This window comes from Sciurus vulgaris, assembly GCF_902686455.1.
Source record: "Sciurus vulgaris genome assembly, chromosome: 2".
Lineage (NCBI taxonomy): Eukaryota > Metazoa > Chordata > Mammalia > Rodentia > Sciuridae > Sciurus > Sciurus vulgaris.
The window spans coordinates 50,119,224-50,143,093 of record NC_136462.1 but is presented as its reverse complement, the minus strand read 5'-3'; the positions used below and the strand labels follow the sequence as shown (position 1 = coordinate 50,143,093).

General features: G+C 40.1%; 2 protein-coding genes across 3 annotated transcripts in view; one reads left to right on the top strand and one right to left on the bottom strand.

Annotated features, from left to right (window-relative positions):
- Positions 1-1,776, bottom strand: part of LOC306649970 (uncharacterized protein) — a 72,024-nt gene extending 70,248 nt beyond the window's left edge. For both annotated transcript variants that reach the window (XR_013760755.1, XM_079121547.1), the window contains exon 1: positions 1,291-1,776. Coding sequence is in view for 1 of the 2 variants with exons in the window: in XM_079121547.1 (XP_078977673.1) it covers positions 1,291-1,361 (71 nt within the window). In the remaining variant the exon portion in view is untranslated. The remainder of the gene's footprint in view (positions 1-1,290) is intronic.
- Positions 1,777-8,060: 6,284 nt separating this feature from the next.
- PTGDR (prostaglandin D2 receptor) lies at positions 8,061-21,411 on the top strand (the record flags this gene model as incomplete). The annotated part of the gene is made up of 2 exons (XM_079121326.1): positions 8,061-11,800; positions 21,190-21,411. Exons 1-2 carry the CDS (start codon positions 10,955-10,957, stop codon positions 21,409-21,411), a joined length of 1,068 nt encoding a protein of 355 aa, XP_078977452.1. The 5' UTR covers positions 8,061-10,954.
- Between the last annotated feature and the right edge of the window lie 2,459 nt (positions 21,412-23,870).

Here is a 23,870-nt window from a genome sequence, read left to right as displayed (position 1 = left end):
CTCAACACTTCTTACCTCTCATTTGTGAGGGTTTTTTACACACCAATCAGTTCAATTCTCTGAACACCAACCGGGTATCCTACAGTTCAATTCTGACACCATCTGAAATTAGCCACAGATCCTACAGGTTAAAGACTCAGTCCCCCAAAATTGTCCCCCACCTTGACACCAGTTTCCGGATCCAGGTCATCACTTATTGTCATGAGTAAACTATGCCATTGACATAGACCAACATGTTTGTGTCTTGTCACAAATGTCAGAATTTATTGAATGATAATTAGTTCACAGGCTACATCACTTTCAGTGGTGACAGTCATAAGCCAGATAATCACAAGTTCTTTTATCCCAATTTAAACTATTTAAACATGCAAGTCATACATCATACCTTATGCCACATATATTACAGAAAAGCTAAGAGGCACTGAGCGTGGTTGCTTGTGTTTCTTTGGTGGTTCCAGGAGACTGAATTGAGAGTAAAAGCAGAGAGCAGATATAATGCAAAGAGTCACTGCAGGTAGCCAGATAAGAATGGGAACAAGCCAAATAAATTGTTTAGGGTACAGAGCTGCCAAAGCTTGGAACTTATTTTAGGCCAAGGTCCAGACAGACTTCAGTTTCATTGTCAACTTGAAATGTCAACTTGGAGAGGGTCATCACTGGCAGGAGAAATTGTGCTCTGCTGAACACAACCAGAACCAGAGTTTTTGGGGGACATCACTGTGGAGATTTTCCTGGTGACCAAGTGACAGTGTCAGTGTGCTACTGCATCCAGTCTTGGGTGCTCTCCTTTAGTGGATTTCAGGTGAGGATGTTGTTTCATTTAGTAGTCTGACACATTAATAAACTTATGCACCTGGTTTTTCTGCTATGGGGTCAATATGACCATGTGTCCATGTGCTTCTGATTAATTCAATAAGTTCATAGGTGATCACTTTGGTTTACTTCATTAATTTATTTATCAGTTCATGCCTTATGGTTGTGCTAGTAAATAGTAGTTGTTTTCTTGCACAAATAAGGTGTAGAAACATACTACCTCAGCACTTATACTCAAAAATGGAGTAACTCATGCATGCAAACTATGGCTTTATAAAATGAAATAACTCAGAATTAGGCACAGCCTGAAAATTACTATTTTATACACCGTGGAGTAACTCAAAGCAGGACACAGCCTGCCCTACACACCTATACCTCTGATCAACAAGCTATCATTTGTGGGTTCTCATACCCTTTTTTCAGATTTCATAATTTGCTAAAATAAAATTTGCTTCCCTTCTCAGAAGTCATACATACCCTTTCTTTTTGGCCACCAGCTCCATCCTGAAGCCATCCAGGAACCCCTGCCACCAGAATTTCATTAGCATACAAAAGACATTCTCACCACTCAGGAGACTCTTGTTAGGAACCAGGTAAAAAGTCAAATAAATATTAGAAAAAAGATGCTCCTAACATCCCTATCACTCAGAAAACTGAACATTTTAGGAATTCTGTATCAGGAACCAGGGACACAGACCAAATATATATTTCTCATTATGTCATAGAAATGAACCATCATCATTTTTCCTGTTTACAGCAAACTCATTTTAAACCACAGAGCCATTACTTTGATAGCTCAGTCTAATTGTGTATTCCAAAGGGCAAACTGAACAATTTGTCATTGGATTTTTAACTACTATGGGTTTGCTGGTTTGCTTTTTAGCTTCACTGGGTTTTTACTGCTGATAAACTTTGCAAAGTTGATATGCACAAATGTAAGACCTGCAAAGAACATGTACTCAAAATATGATTATGAAATGAACTATTGCCTTGAAGGTTCTGTTGGGTTCTGTGGGCCTACATCACTATGCTTCAAGTGATAATGCAATTCTTTGATAGTTTTTCTTCACTGAAATAAAAGTGAAGCATTTCTTACACTGTACCATGACATCATAGTGTCTTGACATCAATGTGATAATAAACAGACACATAAGGGTACAGGTTTAGGTCACATTGACTATAGGAGCCAAAAGAAATTTATGTGAAATTTTAAGATTATTTAAATGAAAGCATAAAATTAAGACTTCTTATGGAATTTGTCCATCACAGGGTTTGAAGTCTGAGAAACTTGCAATAAAGATGGTCCCTAAATGGTTTATGTCAACCTTGAGACCCACAGCCTAGACTCAAAAGTCTCACTAATGTTCATATAACATTCAGTAAGTAAACTACCAGTAAGTAAACTACTTACCAAAGTAATTATGTTATTGTGAATTCTTCTTTTACTGTCACTTAGCAGTTATTCTGGAGATTATGACATGCATTCTTGATTTGTTTTTCTTTAGTGTAGATTAATACTTTTCTCACTTTTGTTCTCCCATTGTCATGTATTTTGATCCTATATGTTTTCTTTAGAAGGAATATTAACTTATTTTTGTATCCATGTGACATACTACAAGATCCAGTTCTTTTTTCTTTCTTTCTTTCTTTTTTTTTTTTTGATGTTTACAGTTGAATTCATGCAACTGATTTTCCATAGACATTTTTTCTAGAAAAGAAAAAGAAAATAAATATGCTAACTTCTATCTCTTCACTACTGACTGACGTTTCAAAGTTTGGGAAACCTCACTTGGAAGACAAAGGGCAGGAGTGAATGCTGATTTATTTTTGGAGAGTATTATTTTATTTTTACCTCATTATTAATATATATAGTTTGCTAATTTCCTTAGTTTCGTTGCACTTACTATGTGTTGTGTGCTTCTATCCAGTGTTCTCAGCTTAATATTTTTAAATCTACAATCTGTAATAACTTTAGTTCATTTATATTTAATGATTATATGCTTATCTATATTTTTTACTAAAATTTTTATTGTTTCATTATAATTACACATTGGTCAAATCGTTATGTGCATCTATAAATATATGACTTTTTATTGATACCACCTGTTTTACATTTTTTCCTTCTTTTTGAGTTTGCAAAATATTTTTTATGTTATTGTAAATTCTTCTTTCACTATCACTTAGCAGTTATTCTGGAGATTATGACACACATTCTTGATTTGCTACTGTTCAGTGTAGATTAAAACTTTTCCCACTTTTGTTCTCCTGTTGTCATGTATTTTGATCCTATATGTTTTAAACAGCACAAACACCATTACTATTGTAGCACATAGTTCATATTCATTTAGATTCCAGGTTCACAGCTCTACTTCCAGGGATATTTGGTGAATGAAAAATGGGGTCTGCTCTATCATGCGTCTCACTTAAAACTTAAAAATACCTGCCTCCACATGCCCCACTTTCACATGCATCATTTCTATCATGGGAGAATGATCTGGTTTAGTCTGGAATGTCCCCCAAAGGCTCATGGGTTGAAAACTTGGTCTCCAGTGCAACAGTGTTCACAGGTGGGACCCTTAGGAAATGACTGGAGCATGGGGACTCTGGCCTCATCAGTGGATTCATCCAGTAATAGATTAGTAATTTGATAGCATTATTGGGAGGTGGTAGAAACTGTAGGAGACAGAGCCTAGTTGGAGGAACTAAGTCAATGGAGGTATTGTCCCTGATTCCTTCCTGCCTCTCAAGCCCCTTCTCTCTCTTGCTACTTCCTGGCTGCCATGAAGTGAGGAGCTTTCCTCTGATATTCTGCCTCACCTCAGGTCCAAAGCAATGAAGCTGGCCAGCCATGGACTGAAATCTCTGAAACCTGAACCCAAATAAATCTTTCCTCCCCAAGTAGTTTTTCTCAGATATTTTGTCCCAGTGATAAAAAACTAACTAACATAAACAAGATCTTTCTTTTCTTTCTATGACTCATCTCTTTACCAGTGTGTCCTATTCTACTTTGAGTCTTCCTCCCTTAATGAGACCTTCTTTCTCTAACATCTTCACTGTATTTTTCCACTTGTTTTCCTTTGTCAGTCCTCAAATTATAAACCATTTTTGCCCTATTTGAAAAAAGCTTGCTTTACCTCTGTGCCTCTCAAGATTCTCATTTCTTTCCTTTGACAATCAGAATTACACTGCTGCCTCTAATGACTCATGGCCCAGGGACTCCTTCATCTTCTGCAATCTGATAATGACCCTACTCTGGTCTCTTAAAGGTCATCAGTGACCTCCTGCTGCCAAATTCAATTATCTTTTTTCAGTCTTTATATTCCTTGATCACTCTGAAAATTGAAACTATTACACTATTGCAGATGCTACTGGTGGACCACCAAATATCCCATTTCCCCCTTTCTTCCTTATCAGCACAATTCCAGTTTTGTTCTAGGTGGTAATATTTCCAATCAAAACAACATTTCCCAGCCTCTCCTGCAGTAGAGATGGTCTCATGGAATGTAAGCTGACATGAGTGTAGTTATTAGGTTTATACCAGAGGCTGTAACAGATCAATTTTAATCTCGTCAACATATAACATAGTAATTTTTCTCACATGTGTCCAAAATATGTATTCCTGGTGGAACAGCAAATATTCTAGATGGTCATTCTGAAATCCAATTTCCTTCTACATTTTTATTCATCATTTTCTGGGGCCTCAGATCTTATAGATTCAGATACCAGCGGGGAAAGATCATGGAGGACAGCACAAGGGAGGCTGGTGCTCAGCTATGGGATAACGCATAACTGCAAGGGTAGTTTGTGTGACTGTGTAAGAGGAGGAAATGGATTTGGTGGGCAACCAGCCAGTCTCTGCCACATGGCTACGCTGGTCAATTAACTAACTCTGACCAGTCACAAGAGCAGGCATGACAAACCATGCCACCTGGGTGTGTTCTAGGACAAAAATCTTGCTCCATCAGTTCCTTCAACCAATGGCCAATGCCTCTTTCTCATCCTCTACCATAACAAGTATGTCGTTCTTAACATTTTTCTCTTCTTCCTATTGCTTGACCCATGAGTTGATTTTCACTCCAACATGATCAGAATCATTCCCAATCAGAATCACTGCTAAACCTTACAACTGTGAAGTTTGACAAGCACTGAAATAAAAGGATAGATAAGTTATATTTTCAAATCCCCAGGGAGGAAAAATTACAAAATTTTCGTGATTTTGGTTTGGTCCACGCTTTTTGCCAAAGTCAACAAAAAGTGCAGATTAGGTTTACAAGACATACAGAGGTCACATGTGTCACTACCCAGAAAAAAACTCTGCTGGTTTAACTCACTCTGTAGAGTCCTCCCCAGAATTCCCCAACCATGTATACAACCTTGCCCCTGTTCACTTGATCCATTAGTTAAAAGTATTATACCTACAGATTATCCTTCATCCAGATCAGACTACTCTAACAGGGAGACATTTATCTGTATTTAAAATCAAACTAATCACAGAAACATTTGTACCAAATGATTTCTCCTCCCCTCTCCCCAGTCTCATTAATAGTATTGATAGTATTCATTCTTAAGGGTGGAAATTTTCAATTCTTACAATTGTTTGTCCTCAAAGCTTTCCTGTTTTAAAAAAGTGTGTTATTTTAAATAATTCATTTTGATATAAATTAGTAGGAACTGATGTCACAGATACAGAAAAACAATTATTTACATTTTCCTCTAGAGCCACCTCTAGGTATATAAAATAATTTTATATAAATTTTGCACACAATTTGAATTTATTTAACCTGAACTCTGTCTGGCAGTCAAACAGAAGAGTATCTTTGCTTCTTAGAGTAATGTGTATGTGTGTACATATGTATGTATGTACATATTTACAGATACGTGTGTGTGTGTGTGTGTGTGTGTGTGTGTGTGTGTGTTTGGAATGCTGTGACCTGGGCATTGGCTTCACTTCTCTGGGCTCACCAGAGGGTGTTTAGGGAGGCTCCTTCAAACCTGAGGTAGGGATGGTAGAATTTAAAATCCTACTCTATCTGGATCTCAGCTGAGATGTCACCAGCTCTGATCCCATTACTGGACTCTGTGTGTGCCAGCCAGACCCAGATCCCAGTCAGGACTGAAGACTTACTCCCCCAGCTGCAGGCAGAATCCCTCCACTGTCAGCCTCTCCAGGTAGTGCCTTGCCTAAGAGAATGACTACACCCGAGGCCTGTGACTTCCCCTGGGACAGCCAACCCCAATGCCAGTCCTGCCCTGGGCATAAAATCCCAGTCCCTTCACTCTTCACTCATGATAATTATGAAGGGCCCTGATAGCTTCTGAGCTAAGGTCTTTGGTTGGTTGTCACCTGCTCGTTCGTTCTCTCTCTCTCTCTCTCTCTCTCTCTCTCTCTCTCTCTCTCTCTCTCTCTCTCTCTCTCTCTCTTTCTCTGGTACTGGATGGAGCTCAGGGCCCTGAGCATGGTAGGCAAGCACTCTACCACTGAGCTACACACCCCCTGTCCAAAAGCCTTTCATTGAAACTACCACAGCCCAATTTCTCTCCCAACTCTGTTTCTGTTTCTTCTCAAAATTCCATTCTGATCTTTAGGATTTATGTGACAGCCAGTTTAAAATAGAAAGTATGTTCATTCCAAGTCCTAAACATACAGAGAGTCTGATCCTGATTTAAACATGTGTCAACAGAAGTCATGGCCACTCTCTGGAATCTCTGGAGTATTTAATCTCTTGGTTTGGCTGCAAAATGTATCAAAATGACAATTCTTGCCAGACAAAAATTTGAATGGGGGACCCCCAAAAGCAGAATCAGAATAGGGAAAATGAAAACTTCATGAAACCACCAGAAAATTTTAGCAAACAGATGCCAAAATGACATTTGTGCAGACTGGACCACAAGACATTTTGTGACCCCAGAGGATCAGTACACGGCCTCAACCTGGTGGTAACTCTGCCTCCCACTTCTGAGCAGATAAAGCTGCTTCTTTCTCTCTAACTGCTCATTGTCTGCACTCTTCTTCTTCAAAGCAGAGGCTTAAGGAATCCAAAAGACCTGGATGCCATTCTAGTCTCATTACATACTAGTGATGTGAATTTGATCCGTTTGTTAATCTCTCTGTATTTCGTTTCTCTTATCTGAAAAATGAAAAATGAAGAAAACACCTGCAGTGTCGTTGGAAGCATTAACACCGCTTATAGAGCTTTGCAGATCATGTCCCAACACAGTGCCTAACATTCTAGTCCATTGGTCCTCCCCTTACTATGCAGAGGAATTAACTGAATAGCTTTGAAAAATACTAAAGCCTGCAGTATTTGATAGAATCAGAAGTGTTTATAGCTCTCCAGGTGATTCTAAAGTACACTTAAGTTGATAACTATTGCTATCTACAGATTATTTTATTTAATTTACACAACTATGCTATGAGTTCAGTACAGTTTTCCCTCACTTCCCATTGCTATGGACAAGGAAACTGAGGTTTGAAAAGGTTAGAAGATCACTCAAGATAGCAAGGGGCAAAGGGGTTGAATTCACACAGGATAACTCCTTAGTAACACCTCCCAACACACTGCTGTGCTTTCACCCCATCTCTGAATACAAAGAATCTAGCATGTTCTCTAGCATGCAGAGAATGCTTCACATTTGGGGACTAATTTCATTCTTTGCTTTTAACTTTCCTGATCTCCATTCTAAACTCTTGACAGTCCCCAGATCAAAATATCACTGGGAATTCAGTAGGAATGAGGGGTAAGATTTAGAAGCATAGGCAGAATTAATTCACAAAATAAAACAAAACAAAAATACATTTTTTTCTCTCCTCCTTTCCAAACCCTGGTCATAAGCATAACTTGTTTTATGTTTAAGATCTTTTTGTTCATTTGTATTTGTTTTGAGATGTTGCCCAGGTTGGTCTTGAATTCCTAGACTCTAGAGATCCTCCTGCCTCATTCTCCCAAGTTCTGGGATTACAGGCATGCACCACTGCACCCAGTTTTAAAATCTTTTAAAGTAATTATTGCAGATACTATATAAGATTATCAGGAATTCAAGGAAAAAATTTTCTACCATCCTTTCTCCAGTTTAAATCAATGTTTTCTTTTGCCTATGTCAACTTCAAGACCTGGTCCATGAGCCTATGAGGGTTTTTGTTATTGATGTTTTTGTTTACAAAAATAACGTAATTTATGTTTATAATAGTCTGTTAACATGACACATGTTTTTCTAGATTTGTCTTATAACCCAAATAAGCACCCAGGTATAGCTCTGTGGGTAATGGAGGCAATTTTACCATTAACTGTGCCAGAAATATTTCCATTAAAAGTTTTTCCTCTTAGGAAAAAAAAAAAAAGCACAGCCATGTTATTATAACAGCTGATATTAAAATTTATAAGCCTGTAAAAGTCGCATGACATAATATATGTCTTTCCTTATTTGCTATATGCTAAGTACCTTGCTCTTCTCATTCACATGTCTAGTACAAGCAAAAACTCAAAAAATATCTGATGCATGAACTAATGATGCTTTCCTTAGCCCTACAGTGAAGTTATAAAATAGGATTCTTAGGAGCAGGGACAGAAGACTTCAAAGTTAAGCTGGAGAACACAGCAGAGTGAACCACAGCAAAGCAGGCAGGAAAGACAGCCGGAAACCTCATGGTAAAGGCCAGCTAAATTGGCCAGGAGGAAACACATGGTTTCCTGAATTGTACCCGTTCAAATCTTCAACCTTTGAAGAATGACATATATAAACCAAGTCAGGAACCCACAACTGACCCATCAGTCACATTTTGAGATTGTTTTTAAAAAGTTGTTCATGTCTTTGAGCTCCTCTCTCCCTATGCACTGCTCCTGGAAAGGATATGGAGGTGGAAGCTGCTGTAGCAAAAACTTAACTGCAAATAATTGAAGTAGGTATGCTTCAAGAGACCACCCATGTAATGTACTTAAGGGAAAGATTCCTAAGTTAGAGTCCATTGAATCTTCTCTGGATACCCTAGAGGGACTTCAGGAAACTATGATCAGCTGATATCCATATAAATTGTGTGTGTGTGTGTGTGTGTGTGTTTCTCAACTCATAGCTCAGTTGGAGAGGAGACCTCAGTTTTCATCAGATTCTTGTGTCTTTTGATTAAAAGGCCTCTTCCTCCTTCTACCTCATCAATTCAAGTGGGGCTCTGTATTACTTGATAGATGCTAGAGATGGGCATGAGAAAGAGCAGGTGAAGTGAAGGGAGCTAACCCTATGTAAGACCTTCTGAAAAGTCAATACCTGTAAAAGACTTGGCATCCGGCATATAAAAGGGCCCATAAGTGTTAGCTCTTATTACTATTACTTCTCTATGCCAAGCACTTCATTTTTTTCTCAGTCTCACAACAACTCAGTGAAGTCACAGAAATTCCTTATTCTATTTATGAGGAAACTAAGACTCAGAGGCATTGAGTTACTAACCCAGGGTCACACAGCTAGTGGTAGAGTTTGGAACTATCTAATTCCAAAGCTTGGACTCTTCCACTGTAAGCCATGACCTGAACTACTGGCCAACCTTTCAGTCTGGAGGAAGTTTCTCTGTGGCAATGAGGTTTGCATATCTGAAGTCCCAGGGCCCTGCCCTCTCCCTGATTCAGTCCATCAGAACAGGCAAGGAGCCCAAAAATGAGACTCTTAGAGCCAAGGCATAATCTACTTGCTTATGTAATATGGCCCCAATCATCCCACTCAAATTCTACACTCAAAGCCAATTTCTGTTCCAGGATATTGAAAGTTAATTAAAGAAAGAAATCATAGCTAAATCCCTTGCCTTTTTGATGCAGTCAAGTCAAAGCCAAAAGGGAAAAAATGTGTCCTAGTAGCCACAAATGACAAAAGCAGAAAGCTTTAAACTAAGTCTACTATCTTCTGGTTTCCAAATCCAAGCTAAAACCTTCAGTTAACTATGAGCTACTGAAACACCCTTCCATCACATGAGAATCATGGCATCTGCACACACTGAGCACTTCTCTGTGACTGTGCCTTATTTGTGTTATCCCTATTCTTCAAAAGAGCCAAGCAAGCACGTTGGATGCCACTGTTATTAGGTTAAGTAAGTCCCTCAGGTTCGCACAGACAGTAAGTAGCAGCATCAGGATTTGAACCCAGACCTATCTGATAACACTGTGGATGCTGTTAAACCACATCCCTCCCATCCTGTGGACACAGTTACTGTAATTCATGGTACCCAGGGCTAATATCACCTTTCTTTTCCCTGTGTAGAAAAAAAAAAAAAAAAAAAAAAAAACTGACCCTGAAATTTGACTAGCCTCTTGGGAGGAAGGCCATGGAAGCACGATAGATGGACTCTGTAAAATAAATGGAAGTTATGGTTCCAGGTTGAACTCTGCCACTTACTGCCGCTGTCACTTCGGGAAGACCAGTTAAACTTCCAAGGCCACTGTTTCCTCACCTATAGAGATCATTGTTATGCTCCACATCGCAGGATCTAGAAGGGGACAGGAACCAAGGCTTAAGTGTTACCGCAAATGGTAATTACCTTTGACTCTCCTTAAGACACTGATTCGAAAAAACTAGGTGGTAGCCTTTTCTCAGCCTCCCTTCTTCGCTCATCTTCAGTGCTCTGATCTTGAACACCTGGCCTCCAGTGAGCCTTCCGCCTCTGCCTTCCGATTAAGCGGATTACAGGCGCTCGCCACCTGGCCAGCTTGTCTTCAGAGTTCCGGGCCAACATCGGAGCTCTACCACCGCTACGCCTTGCGCTTTGCTTAATTTCCCCTCCATTTCAGTAGTTCTTTTGCCTGACCAGGAGGACTAGTCTTGACTGCTCGGGTTCTGGCTACTTTCCCCTCCGACTTCGAGGTACCAAGGTCTGTCTCTCCTCAGTACCTCACGCATCCGGGCCGAACGCTTAGCCCCGCTCTTCCGCGCTCTACGGTACCAGCAGCGAGTGCGCACCCGGCGGCTCGGCCCGCCCTCGAAGAGGGGTGTGACCCGAGAGTTTAGATAGGAGGCGCCTACAGTGGGAACACCCTGCGGCCCGCGGAGCTTCCTTTGCAGCCCAGCCTCTTCGCCCGGGCGGCGCGGGGAACGACCGAGGGCTTCTTCGCACCCGGGCGCCGGGGCTCTCGTCCTCCGGTCACTTCCACTCAGCCTGCCCACCATGAAGTATCCCTTCTACCGATGCCAAAACACCACCTCGGTGGAGAAAGGCAACTCGGCGACGATGTGCGGGGTACTCTTCAGCACGGGTGTCCTGGGCAACCTGCTGGCCCTGGGGCTGCTGGCACGCTCGGGGCTAGGGTCTTGGAGGCCGCTCTCGCGGCGCCCGCCGCCCTCGGTATTCTATGTGCTGGTGTGCGGCCTGACGGTCACCGACTTGCTGGGCAAGTGCCTCATAAGCCCGGTGGTTCTGGCCGCCTATGCGCAAAACCGGAGCCTGCGGGGACTAATGCCGGCGTCCGGCGAGTCGCTGTGCCAAGCCTTCGCCTTCTTCATGTCTTTCTTTGGGCTCGCATCGACGCTGCAGCTCCTGGCCATGGCTCTGGAGTGCTGGCTTTCCCTGGGGCACCCCTTCTTCTACCAACGGCACATCACACTGCGCCGCGGCGTACTCGTGGCTCCAGTGGTGGGTGCATTCTGCCTGGTTTTCTGCGCGCTTCCCTTGATGGGTTTCGGGAAGTTCATTCAGTACTGCCCGGGCACCTGGTGCTTCATTCAGATGGTCCACGAGGAGGACTCGATTTGGGTGGTGGGCTACTCTGTTCTCTACTCCAGCCTCATGGCGTTGTTGGTTCTTGCCATCGTTCTGTGCAACCTGGGTGCGATGCGCAACCTCTACACAATGCACCAGCGGCTGAGACGGCACACGCGCTGTGGCCTCAGGGACCACGCGGAGTCGGGCGTCGGAAAGAAGGAAGCGTCCCCGCATCCTTTGGAGGAGCTAGATCATCTCCTCCTGCTGGCCCTCATGACCGTGCTCTTCACTATGTGCTCCCTGCCTTTAATTGTGAGTCGCTCGCTGGGCGCAAGGCTGAGGGGAACTGGGGCACATTGGGCTGCGGGTGCGGGGCAGGAAGGGTGGAGCGGGGTGAACCCCGCACAAGAGGACCTGAGTCCTAAGCCGCGAAGGTTCATTATTGTGCCCCCCAAGTCGGATTCCCTCCACAGTTCTAGGACACAGTTCAATTTGTTGAGCGAGAAGAGGGAAGGTCAGAAACAGGAAGAGAAAAACAAATACGATGGCGTGTCCTGACCCACCAAACCCTTTCCACTATGGCAGAACTCCCTTCTATCTGCTTCCCTCTAGGGAGGTCTCAGGGTCCTTTTTTCACTCAGAGAGGAAGTTTGGGCTCTCCATGACAATACGGCTTTTCCCGATGGCTAGGTGAGGTTTTATTTCTTTAGATGTGCTCATGGTTTTAATGGTGTCAGAAATGGATGAACGGTGTCTTGACATTCTTCCCGGGGTGTTGGCGTGGAAGGGAACTCAGGGACAGTTTAATTCGTCCCTATTGGTTTGCAGAGGCGAATAACCAAAAGCAAAGGTTTCCTTTGGGAAAACTCGTGTGTGAACTTGGATGCTCTGTTGCAACTGTTTCTGGTGCCGCTGCGGGAGGTGGTGTGGTAGAGGCTGAGAGGCCTGTTTGTATGTAGGGTGCACCTGGTGGTGTCATTTTGACAACCTGCCTTGACAGGTTTTGTTTCTATTCTGGCAAATGAGTTGGCATGAAGCCCTTTATCTTGGGTTTCAAGTTACTGAGGGGTTTGAATTGCGCCATTTTAAGGGTATTAATTCTTGGGGGCCCAGACACCTGGAAGTGACTGGGGCCTGAGAAAACTTTTTCGTATAGTTCCTCTCCCTTTCTCACACCTCCCTGTATACCTGTTCAACAAAAACTACATTTGAATAAATTGCAGTACATAGCCAGTTCAAAGTCCTTGGAATCCGTGGACTTCTGGGACTAGGAAAGTTAAGTTTCTTACCACCGTACAGCAATTCTGAATGTTACTTTCGTGGTGAATCAAAGGGAGCTGTAAAGTGATTTTCCTTTAAATGAAGATCTTAATGTGTAGAGGAAGCATAACCGGTAGCATATCATGCAGGGTTAGGATCAGAACTCCCATCAATAAATCAATCACTGTCTACATAAAAAGGCATAAGGTAGGCATAGATAGATATAGCAGTGGTTCTCAAACGTTAGCATGCTCAGAATCATCATCAGGCTTTAAAAAGAAAGATTACTGGGTCCCATCTCCAAGGATTTCTTTTTTTTTTTTTTTTCTTTTTTTTTTTTTTATTGTAAACAAATGGGATACATGTTGTTTCTCTGTTTGTACATGGCGTAAAGGCATACCATTTGTGTAATCATAAATTTACATAGAGTAATGTTGTTTGATTCATTCTGTTATTTTTCCCTTCCCCCCACCCCTCCCACCCCTCTTTACCCTCTATACAGTACTTCCTTCCTCCATACTTGCCCCCCTCCCTAACCCTAACTCTAACCCTAACACTAACCTGTCCCTCCCCCCCATTATGTGTCATCCTCCACTTATTAGCGATATCATTCGTCCTTTGGCTTTTTGAGATTGGCTTATCTCACTTAGCATGATATTCTCCAATTTCATCCATTTGCCTGCAAATGCCATAATTTTATCATTCTTTATGGCTGAGTAATATTCCATTGTATACATATACCACAGTTTCTTCATCCACTCATCAATTGAAGGGCATCTAGGTTGGTTCCACAGTCTGGCTATTGTGAATTGAGCAGCTATGAACATTGATGTGGCTGTATCTCTGTAGTATGCTGATTTTAAGTCCTTTGGGTATAGACCAAGGAGTGGGATAGCTGGGTCAAACGGAGGGTCCATTCCAAGTTTTCTAAGGAATCTCCACACTGCTTTCCAGAGTGGCTGCACTAATTTACAGCCCCACCAGCAATGTATGAGTGTACCTTTCTCCCCACATCCTCGCCAACACCTGTTGTTGCTCGTATTCTTGATAATCGCCATTCTAATTGGGGTGAGATGGAATCTTAGGGTGGTTTTGATTTGCATTTCTCTTATTACTAGAGATGTTGAGCATTTTTCCATATGTTTGTTGATTGCTTGTAGATCTTCTTCTGTGAAGTGTCTATTCATTTCCTTAGCCCATTTGTCCACTGGATTATTTGAATTCTTGGAGTAGAGTGTTTTGAGTTCTTTATAGATTCTGGAGATTAGTGCTCTATCTGAAGTATGATTGGCAAAGATATTCTCCCACTCTGTAGGCTCTTTCTTCACATTGCTGATAGTTTCCTTTGCTGAGAGAAAGCTTTTTAGTTTGAATCTATCCCAGTGGTTGATTCTAGCTTTTATTTCTTGTGCTATGGGAGTCCTGTTAAGGAAATCTGATAAATCTGATCCTAGACCAACAAGGTGAAGATTTGGACCTACTTTTTCTTCTATAATCTGCAGGGTCTCTGGTCTGATTCCGAGGTCCTTAATCCATTTTGAGTTTAGTTTCGTGCATGGTGAGAGATATGGGTTTAGTTTCATTCTGTTGCATATGGATTTCCAATTCTCCCAGCACCATTTGTTGAAGAGGCTATCTTTTCTCCATTGCATATTTTTGGCACCTTTGTCTAGTATGAGAAAATTGTATTTATTTGGGTTTGTGTCCGTGTCCTCTATTCTGTACCATTGATCTACCTTTCTATTTTGATACCAATACCATGCCGTTTTTGTTACTATTGCTTTGTAGTAGAGTTGAAGATCTGGTATTGCAATACCCCCTGTTTCACTCTTCCTGCTAAGGATTGCTTTAGCTATTCTGGGTTTCTTATTCTTCCAGATGAATTTCATAATTGCTTGCTCTATTTCTATAAGGTACGTCATTGGGATTTTAATTGGAATTGCATTGAATTTGTATAGCACTTTAGGTAGTATGGCCATTTTGACAATATTAATTCTGCCTATCCAAGAACATGGAAGATCTTTCCATCTTCTAAGGTGTTCTTTAATTTCTTTCTTTAGTGTTCTGTAGTTCTCATTGTAGAGGTCTTTCACCTCTTTTGTGAGGTTGATTCCCAAGTATTTTATTTTGTTCGAGGCTATTGTGAATGGGGTAGTTTTCCTAATTTCTCTTTCTGAAGATTCATCACTTATGTATAAAAATGCGTTGGATTTATGGGCATTGATCTTGTAACCTGCTACTTTACTGAATTCACTTATGAGTTCTAAGAGTTTTCTGGTGGAATTTCCAGGTTCCTCTAAATATATAATCATGTCATCAGCGAACAGGGATAGTTTGAGTTCTTCTTTTCCAATTCGTATCCCTTTAATTTCTTTGGTTTGTCTAATTGCTCTGGCCAGAGTCTCAAGAACGATGTTGAATAGAAGTGGTGAAAGAGGGCATCCCTGCCTTGTTCCAGTTTTTAGGGGGAATGCTTTCAGTTTTTCACCATTTAGAATGATATTAGCCATGGGCTTAGCATAAATGGCCTTTACAATGTTAAGGAATGTTCCCACTATCCCTATTTTTTCTAGTGTTTTGAGCATGAAGGGGTGCTGTATTTTATCAAATGCTTTTTCTGCATCTATTGAAATAATCATGTGATTCTTGACTTTAAGTCTATTGATATGGTGAATTACGTTTATTGATTTCCTGATGTTGAACCAACCTTGCATCCCGGGGATGAAACCCACTTGATCATGGTGCACTATCTTTTTAATATGTTTTTGTATGCGATTTGCTAAAATTTTGTTGAGAATTTTTGCGTCGATGTTCATTAAGGATATTGGTCTGAAATTTTCTTTCCTTGATGAGTCTCTGTCTGGTTTAGGTATCAGTGTGATATTGGCTTCCAAGGATTTCTGATTAGGACATTGTTAGGTTTGTTTTCTCTTTTTAATTTTTGTTTCTGTTTTTGTTTTCCCGCAGGGGATTAACCCAGAACCTCACACATGGTAGACATATGCTTTACCACTGAACCACATCCCCAGTCCTAATTTGTATTCTTAACAAGTTTCCAGGTGAAGTTGAAACTGTTGATTTGGGAATGGCATTGGTAGAACCACATTCTAAAGCAGGAGTTAGCAAACAAGAGCCCACAAGCCAAATCTGTCTTGCCTGCCATTTTATATACAGCCCTGAAGTTAATAATAATTCTTTCCAATGAATATTTGCAACCAACCAAGAACTTTGAGTCCCAAATAAGCCAAATATTATCCCATTAAAATTTGTATTAAAATTTGTATTTTTCCCTAGTAAATGTGTATTTAAAAAATCGTACCTAATTTTTATTACATCCTGAATGTCATCAATAAAAAGTGTGGAAATGCATTTTCTCTCTTGTTATCTTAGTACCTACCACATAGTAATGATTTTGCCTCTTGACTTTTAAGACCTGAAATATTTATTGCCTGATCCTTTGCAGAAAATGTTTGCAGACCACTTTAATTGGAACCTCACTTAACCTAAGTTTGGATAAAACAGACACTAGCCAAACCATAAGATTTTTTATTTGAATGTTGTAGTAAGAATAAAGCATAATACAGTAGTAAGAGCATTGCGTTTGGACATGTCTCTAAGGAGATTTGAATAACTCATATAAGTATTGTGAGAATCAAAAATAATAGTCTTGAAAATGACTTTCTAAAAAACTTCTAAAGTCCCAAACATGTGTAATACTGATAGAATTCTTAAGAAGAATCATCATTTTCTAGAAAGAACACAGATTTTGGTGAAGGACATGGATTTGAATCAGGCTTCATCTCTACTGGTGATGATTGGCACTGACTTGTCTTTCTGATCTCAGCTTCCTCATCTGTAAAATGAGAATAATCATACTATTTTCTGTAAGATAGATATGACGATTTGAAATTATACACACACACACACACACACATACATTGAACATTCCTAATCCAAAAATCCACCATGCTCCAAATCTGAAACTTTGAGCATCAACACGATGCCACAAGTGGAAAATTCCACATGTAACTTCAAGTGACAGGTTGTAGTCAAAACTCTGGCACACTCAAAATTTGTATAAAATTACCTTCAGACTATTGTACAAGGTCTATATGAAACAAATGAATTTCTCATTTAGACTTGCATCCCCAAGATATCTCCTTATATACAAATATTGCAAAATCAAAAAAAAATCTGAAATCTGAAATACTTTTGGTCTCAAACATTTTAGATAAGGGATACACACCATGCACAGTGTGTGTGTGTGTGTGTGTGTGTGTCCCCAACCTAGTGCCTGTCCTCAATAATTAACATTATTCTTATTACTAATCTGACATTTCTTAATATTGATTGCTAGATATGGCACTATCCAAGCAATATGATCTCCTTGGGAAATAGTGTTATATTCTAAGGTAATGGTTGTCAAATTCTTTATGGTCTTCAGTTCCTTTACACTCTTAAAAATCACTAAGAACCCAGAGAGTTTTTATTTCTGTGGATAATATCTATCAGTATTTATAATATTAGATATTAAAACTAAATTTTTTTAAATACTATTGCAAAGAAGATATCAAAGTCTACTTCTCATGTTTTTGTATAGGTTCAAAGAAAGCCTTGAGATTTCAAAATAATTCAGTGGATGATACAAAGTTAGAGATTATAGCAAGTATAACAAAAGAGCACATTAAAACAAGAAGTACTGAAAACAGTCTCTGAAAATACACGTGCATACCCTCAACCTACTTCCTTAGAAAGGGTCAAAAAACCCCAAGAATACATAGCACATATTAATACCATTAGCCACAGACGTGGTGATGTCATCACGTCACATAGCCACCATAAAAACTCACTGCACACCTTCTAGAGAATGAGAATAAAAAATATAAATAACATAGTCTTATGAAAAGTTTTGACTTCTTTGACATACTCAATGGGTATTAGAGACCCCACATTTTGAAAACCACTCATTCAAGGAATAGATTTAGCAATTAGAAAAATAATCTTGTATCAAAAGTGGAACAACTTTAAAAAACAATTTACTTATAACATAACTTTAAAAAACAATTTACTTATAACATAACTATTGTATTTCATTAGGACAGTGAAAAGTTTGTTGCAATGATTTTTTTTTTTTTTTCACAGTGCTGGGGATTGAACCCAGAGCCTCAAGCATGCTCTGCAAGTCTTTACCACTGAGCTAAACTCCCACCCCCCTCTTGAGTATGATTTCTAACATTCACTTCACAATAATGCTGGATTAGAATAAGATAAGTAGATTGAATTTTCAAATTTGCAGTTTGATACAGCAGGAAGAAAATATACAGAATATGGAATGAGCTTTAGAGGCAGTTTGCAGCACATTCTAATGTATATAACATATTTAACATACTTTCACCAAATTCTTTTTATCTTAGAAAACCACAATGCATTGGAGGTTGGGGGGGGAGGGAGCAGAGAAAGATGAGAGAGGGTGTGCATGTAGAAATAAGTTATAACCATTGAGCAGTTTAAAAGCTGGATAAAGATAAATATAAGCCTGTGTGATTGTTTCTTCCAGAATCCATGGAACCGGAGAAGTGGTAGAGAACATCCTGCATGCATTGAGACAGATCTTGTGTGTATACCATTTTGGTAGCAGAAAGAATAAATGAGATGCTCCTTCCAAAGGAGGGTTAGAGACATGTAAGAAATGGGAGGAAAAAAGAAGGACCCAGAGGAAAGAGGTTAAAGTGGATTTAAAGGGCTAGAGTGGAGGGCACATCCTGGGGTGTTATGATGATGACCTGGATAGAAGAGGGCATCAGATGGAGAGAGACCTCGCCAGCAGGGATGCCCTGCAAGTCTCCACCTGGTCGGCAACAACAACGTTTTCTTAATGACTCCTAAACCCATCAGAAAGTACTCTTCTTATGCTGTCTTTATGTAATTGAGCCACTTTTAAAATGCCAAGTGTAGAACTACATTCTTCTAATACAAATCTAGTGCCTTGAAAACACAGATAACCCAGCAGGGAGTGTAGCTTAGTATTAGAGCACTGACCTAGCACCTGTGAGGTCCTGGTTCAACCCCCAGCAACACACATGCACATTCTCCCTCTCCTCCCCTTCCTTCCCTATCCTCCCCTCTCCTCTCCTCTCCTCTCCTCCCCTCCCCTCCCCTCCCCTCCCCTCCCCTCCCCTCTCCTCTCCTCTCCTCTCCTCTCCTCTCCTCTCCCTCCCTTCCCCTCTCTCTGTCTCTTTTTCTGTCTGATACACTAATAGAAATGACAAGGATAAATACTGCATAGAAATAAAATGGTTTTTTTCAAGTATAAGAGTATCATTTAGTTACCCAGATCCCACTAATCAAGCACTCTCACATAGTTGGAATTATATTGTGCTGTACTCCACTTTGAGGAGAATGAGGCAAATGTAAAAACAAACTCATGTCAACTGCTTTTTAAAATCAACTTAGTAATACAACTTATTGTCATCCATATATTCATTCATCACATATCTGGTACATGCAAGTCCAAGACACTCTATTCATTGTTGAGATATAAAATAAGGAAAATATCACATGCATCTACATAAGCCCTAAATGCATGATAGGGACCACAGGAAAGTTTGGCAGAGGACAGGAGTCACTCCAAACTGAAAAAATATATGTATTAATTATTGAGTCTTTTATGCTAGATCATGAAATCAAGGTATTCCCCATACCATCTTACTTCAGATTTCACAAAGAATCGCTCAGAAGGTAGGTACAATTGTAAAGATGAGGAAACGGTAATTTCCGTGAAGTCACATCAGGGAATTCTAATCCAGACAGACCCTAAAGCTGACCATGCTTATTTGCTACCTCAGAGAGGTTCATAAAGGGCATAATATTTGGGGTATACCTTGAAGGAAGTATGATCTGAGCATATAATCTATTTCCACATCTGTAAAATGGGAGCCAGTTGCGGTGACACACACCCGTAATACCAGTGGCTCAGGAGACTAAGGCAGGAGGATCTCAAGTTCAAAACCAGCCTCGGCAATGGCGAGGCACTAAGCAACTCAGTGAGACCCTGTCTCTAAATAAAAAACAAAATAGGGCTGGGGATGTTGCTCAGTGGTTGAGTGCCCCTGAGTTCAATCCTCTGTACCTGTACCCCCCAAAATATACACACATCTGTAAAATGGGGATAATGACTGTACTTCATAGGCTTTTTTTTGTAAGGATAAGATGAAATTTTTAAAGTGCTTAGAACTGGACCTGGAAACAGTGGGCTTTGTGGGCATTAGTCATTATTATTGCTATTAGTATTATTAAGCAATAATTATGGAAGAAGGCATTGGGATATAAGTAACAGCAGAGTCCAATGTAGGGCATCTTTCTAAGTGCACTAGATTGGGGTGGCTAAACCTGCTGAAATGCTCCACAGAGCAGGATTGAAAAGGCAAGGTAATAGTTATAGGAGGACACATCTTCTCCAGGAGATACTCCTTGATTGCCTTGAATGGGTCTGTTCTGCACTTATCCATATCCTTTTTAGTAATACTGCATTTGCATAGTTCCTGTTCCATTAGGGTCCATTTGCCTCATTATGCATTTAAAATCTCAGTAGGCACAGGGAGTATAATGGCAAAAAGACAAGGTGGCCAGCCTCAACCTGAGAGCGAGGCAATGGCAGTACTGGTCTAGAATGTTGATAGAAGGCAGGAGGAGCTGTGGTCTGAGGCACTTTGCAGGGCTCCCAGGAGGTTCCAGCACCTCAGGGAAGACCAAGACAATAGGTGGCTAGACACAGGTAAGTAGGTAAGTAGGCTTTTATTTTCGTGCACGTTTTTCCTCTCTACCTTGAAAAGAGGATGTCACCACGGAAAGATAGTGGTCTATACCAAGGAGAACTGGAGTACTGAGGTGAGCACCTGGGGTGAGCCGTTCCTTTGTCAAGTCACCTCATGTCTTTTCATTTTTGTATTTCCTGTCTCTTCACATTGATTCAGCACTATTGATGATTTGATATATGTGATGTTCTACAAGTGTGATGTATGTCTAAGCAAACTGATAAGTGAGGACAGGAACCAGGTAGAAGAAAGAAAGAACTGAATAAAATACGGGTGTGAAGATACTAGCTGGAGAGACTATGTACGGAAGCATAGTGACCCTACATGTGGAAGCTGTCAGTGGGTCTTCATGGTCTGGAAGGGACCTAGGCACCAGAACATGACAAGTGAAACAGCCTTCAGGGGTCCATCAGACCAGGTCTCCCATATGCACATCAGTTTCTCCATCTTTGAGACTCCTCACTCACACCTGCAGCTACAGGGTCCTCAGCTGCTCATGAATTTACCCAAAAAAAAAAAAAGTATTCCAAGCTAAGCTGCCACAGAAAGGTGAGGGACATAAGTGAATCCATTGCTGTTACTCACCTTTCAACATCATAATGGAATGTTTTTTTCTCTTCAAAACAGTATCGTGCCTACTATGGAGCTGTCTACAAAGCCTCTGAAGAATCAGGCGACCTTCAAGCCTTGCGTTTCCTGTCTGTGATTTCAATCGTGGACCCATGGATTTTCATCATATTCAGAACTTCAGTATTTCGAATGTTTTTCCACAAGATTTTCATAAGACCTCTTATGTATAGAAACTGGCACAGCCATTCCTATCAAACGGATGTGGAATCCAGTCTGTGACAGATTCTTCCACTCTCTGCTAAGTTGAAGAATACACCACAGTTTCAGATAAAGAACCATGATTTGAAAAAAAAAAAAAAAAAAAAAAAAAGCTTTAAATCCTTAAAGATTATCTCCCATAATAAAGGCATCAAAACATATTTTCCGAAGTATTTGATATAGTTTGACAATGTGTGGACACTCTGTATTCATGAACCATTTCAGTACATTCTTTTCTTTTTGTGTTAACAGCAACTAAAATTTTGTATGTTTTAAACAATGTTAATTGTCTTATAACAATGATATTAATTGTTCCAACATTTATATCTGGTAGCCCTAATTTTTTTTTTTTTTTACAAGAAACCTCCATTTTATAAGCTTATCATATTGATGGATTCTTTGGGGGAAGGATTTACTATGCTTTTTGGAAAAACACTGATGTGCGACTTACCAGAGAGCTGTGTTTACTGAGTTCAACTGTGTGAAGCAAGAGGGCCTTTGGCACAGAGGAACCGAGGACTTAGCCAGCGTCAGTTGCGGGTGATGGCCAAGACCATAACACCTACCTACTGCAACCATATTCTGCTCTTCATGGAGACTGTGAGATGTCACTGAGGCTCCTGTGAGCTGTGCTTTCAAAAGTGAAGCAGGACACTCAGAAGGAGCTCAACCAAGCACTTTAGTTGTACATTTAAAAGTTTACAAAGGTCAGCAACACTGACTGTGACCAGAAGGGAAAAGTGGGGAATCGGCTGTGGCTGTAGAGGAGATTTAGCCTGGTGTGCACCACGCACTTTCACCTTTGATGAAACAACAGACTGGGGGATGCTAGAGGGAATTCAGCATCTCTGAGTTCTTTGTACCTGGACACACTTGGACTCTGAGGTGGAGAGCTGAGACACCCAGCCAGCAATCCCTTCCAGAGACAAAAGTATTTACCTTGTTTCCAGTTTAGCAGCAACCTTGTTATTTTCACCTCTAGTTTTGCCCCTATCTCGGAGATGGTATTAACCTGGTAATATATGTTTTTTTGTATAGCAAAACTGTGAAAAAGCTAAATTAGGAGTATTAGAAATATAATTTGAGAATATGACATGATGAAGAAATTCAGTTGTTTTTCAAGTTTAGCTTTTGTTTGTATGTTTAATGTATAAGCATGTATGGGTGTGTGTGTTTTTTGTCAGAGGAAGGGCATCTTTTTGTGTTCTTTTGGAAGATGTGTTATGATAATTGTTCAGAAAATTTGATAAGGCCCAAAATAAATCAATAAATATAATTTTTCAAAATTTTGCTTAAGTAATTGCTTTTCATCAAATAAAAGGGCTGGCATTTCTTTTATTGAGCAAATAGTTGCCAGCAATATTGCAATCTCTAGCAGTATAATAATGTGAATTTTCATATACTAATCTATTATCATTTATATTACCATAACAAGTTTTCATGGTTTATCCAAGGACTTAGTGCTTCTTGTGGTCTCATACAAAATGTCTGTATATCATCCTGATGAAATCCATGTCAAGTTAAATTCCATTCTGCAGTGATCTTCATTGATTTATTCATTTGTTCATGAAATTGACACAGATTTTGTGTCAAGCTACTGGTTAGGTGCTGAGGAAAAGAATAAGATTCGGTCCTGACCCACAAGCTGCTGATTGTTTACTTCAGGGAATCAGGATTGCAAATAAGTGTAATGCAGTGTGGAAATTCTCAGTAGTAGGTACAGACATCCAGACCAGGGGTGACACACAGGACTGGCAGGAGAACTTTACAGGGGGAAGAAGACACTACAGGTCAGGCACTGAAAATGAGTAAAAAATTTGACTCCAATTGAAACTGAAAAAGAAAACCCAAAAAGATAGTTGTTTTTTTTTTTTTTTTTAACTATTTTCTTTAGTTGTAGATGGACACAATACTTTTATGTTAAAGTTTATTTTTATGTGGTGCTGAGGATCAAACCCAGTGCTTCACACGTGCTAGGCAAGCACTCTACAACTGAACCACAATCCCAGCCCACCAAGAGATAGTTTACAGAGATATGAGATATGAGGAAACACATATGATTAATAAATGCTGAAAAATATCCAGCCTAATCAAACAAATGCAAAAAATAAAGTCAGATTATCAAAGACCAAGCAAAAAAGTCTCATTAAAAAAAAAAAACAAACAAACAAACAAAAAAAAAACAGAGGCTATTGTAAGATGAGCATTCATATTCCCCAAGGGAGTTTGTAAATTTGTGCGCTCTTTCCTGATAGCAAGCTGACGGTGCAAAGCAGGAGCTTAAACTATTCCTTTCTATTGTTCCAGTAATTCCACTCTAGAATATTCTCCTAGAGGATAATCAGTGCTGTTGTCAGAATCATGTACAAACCTCTTCTTGGTAACCTTATTGATGAAAGTGAGAAAATGAAAATGACCAGAATAAGGGTTAAGGAAACAAGCATTCAGATGTTTATTTCTATATAATATATGTACACAAA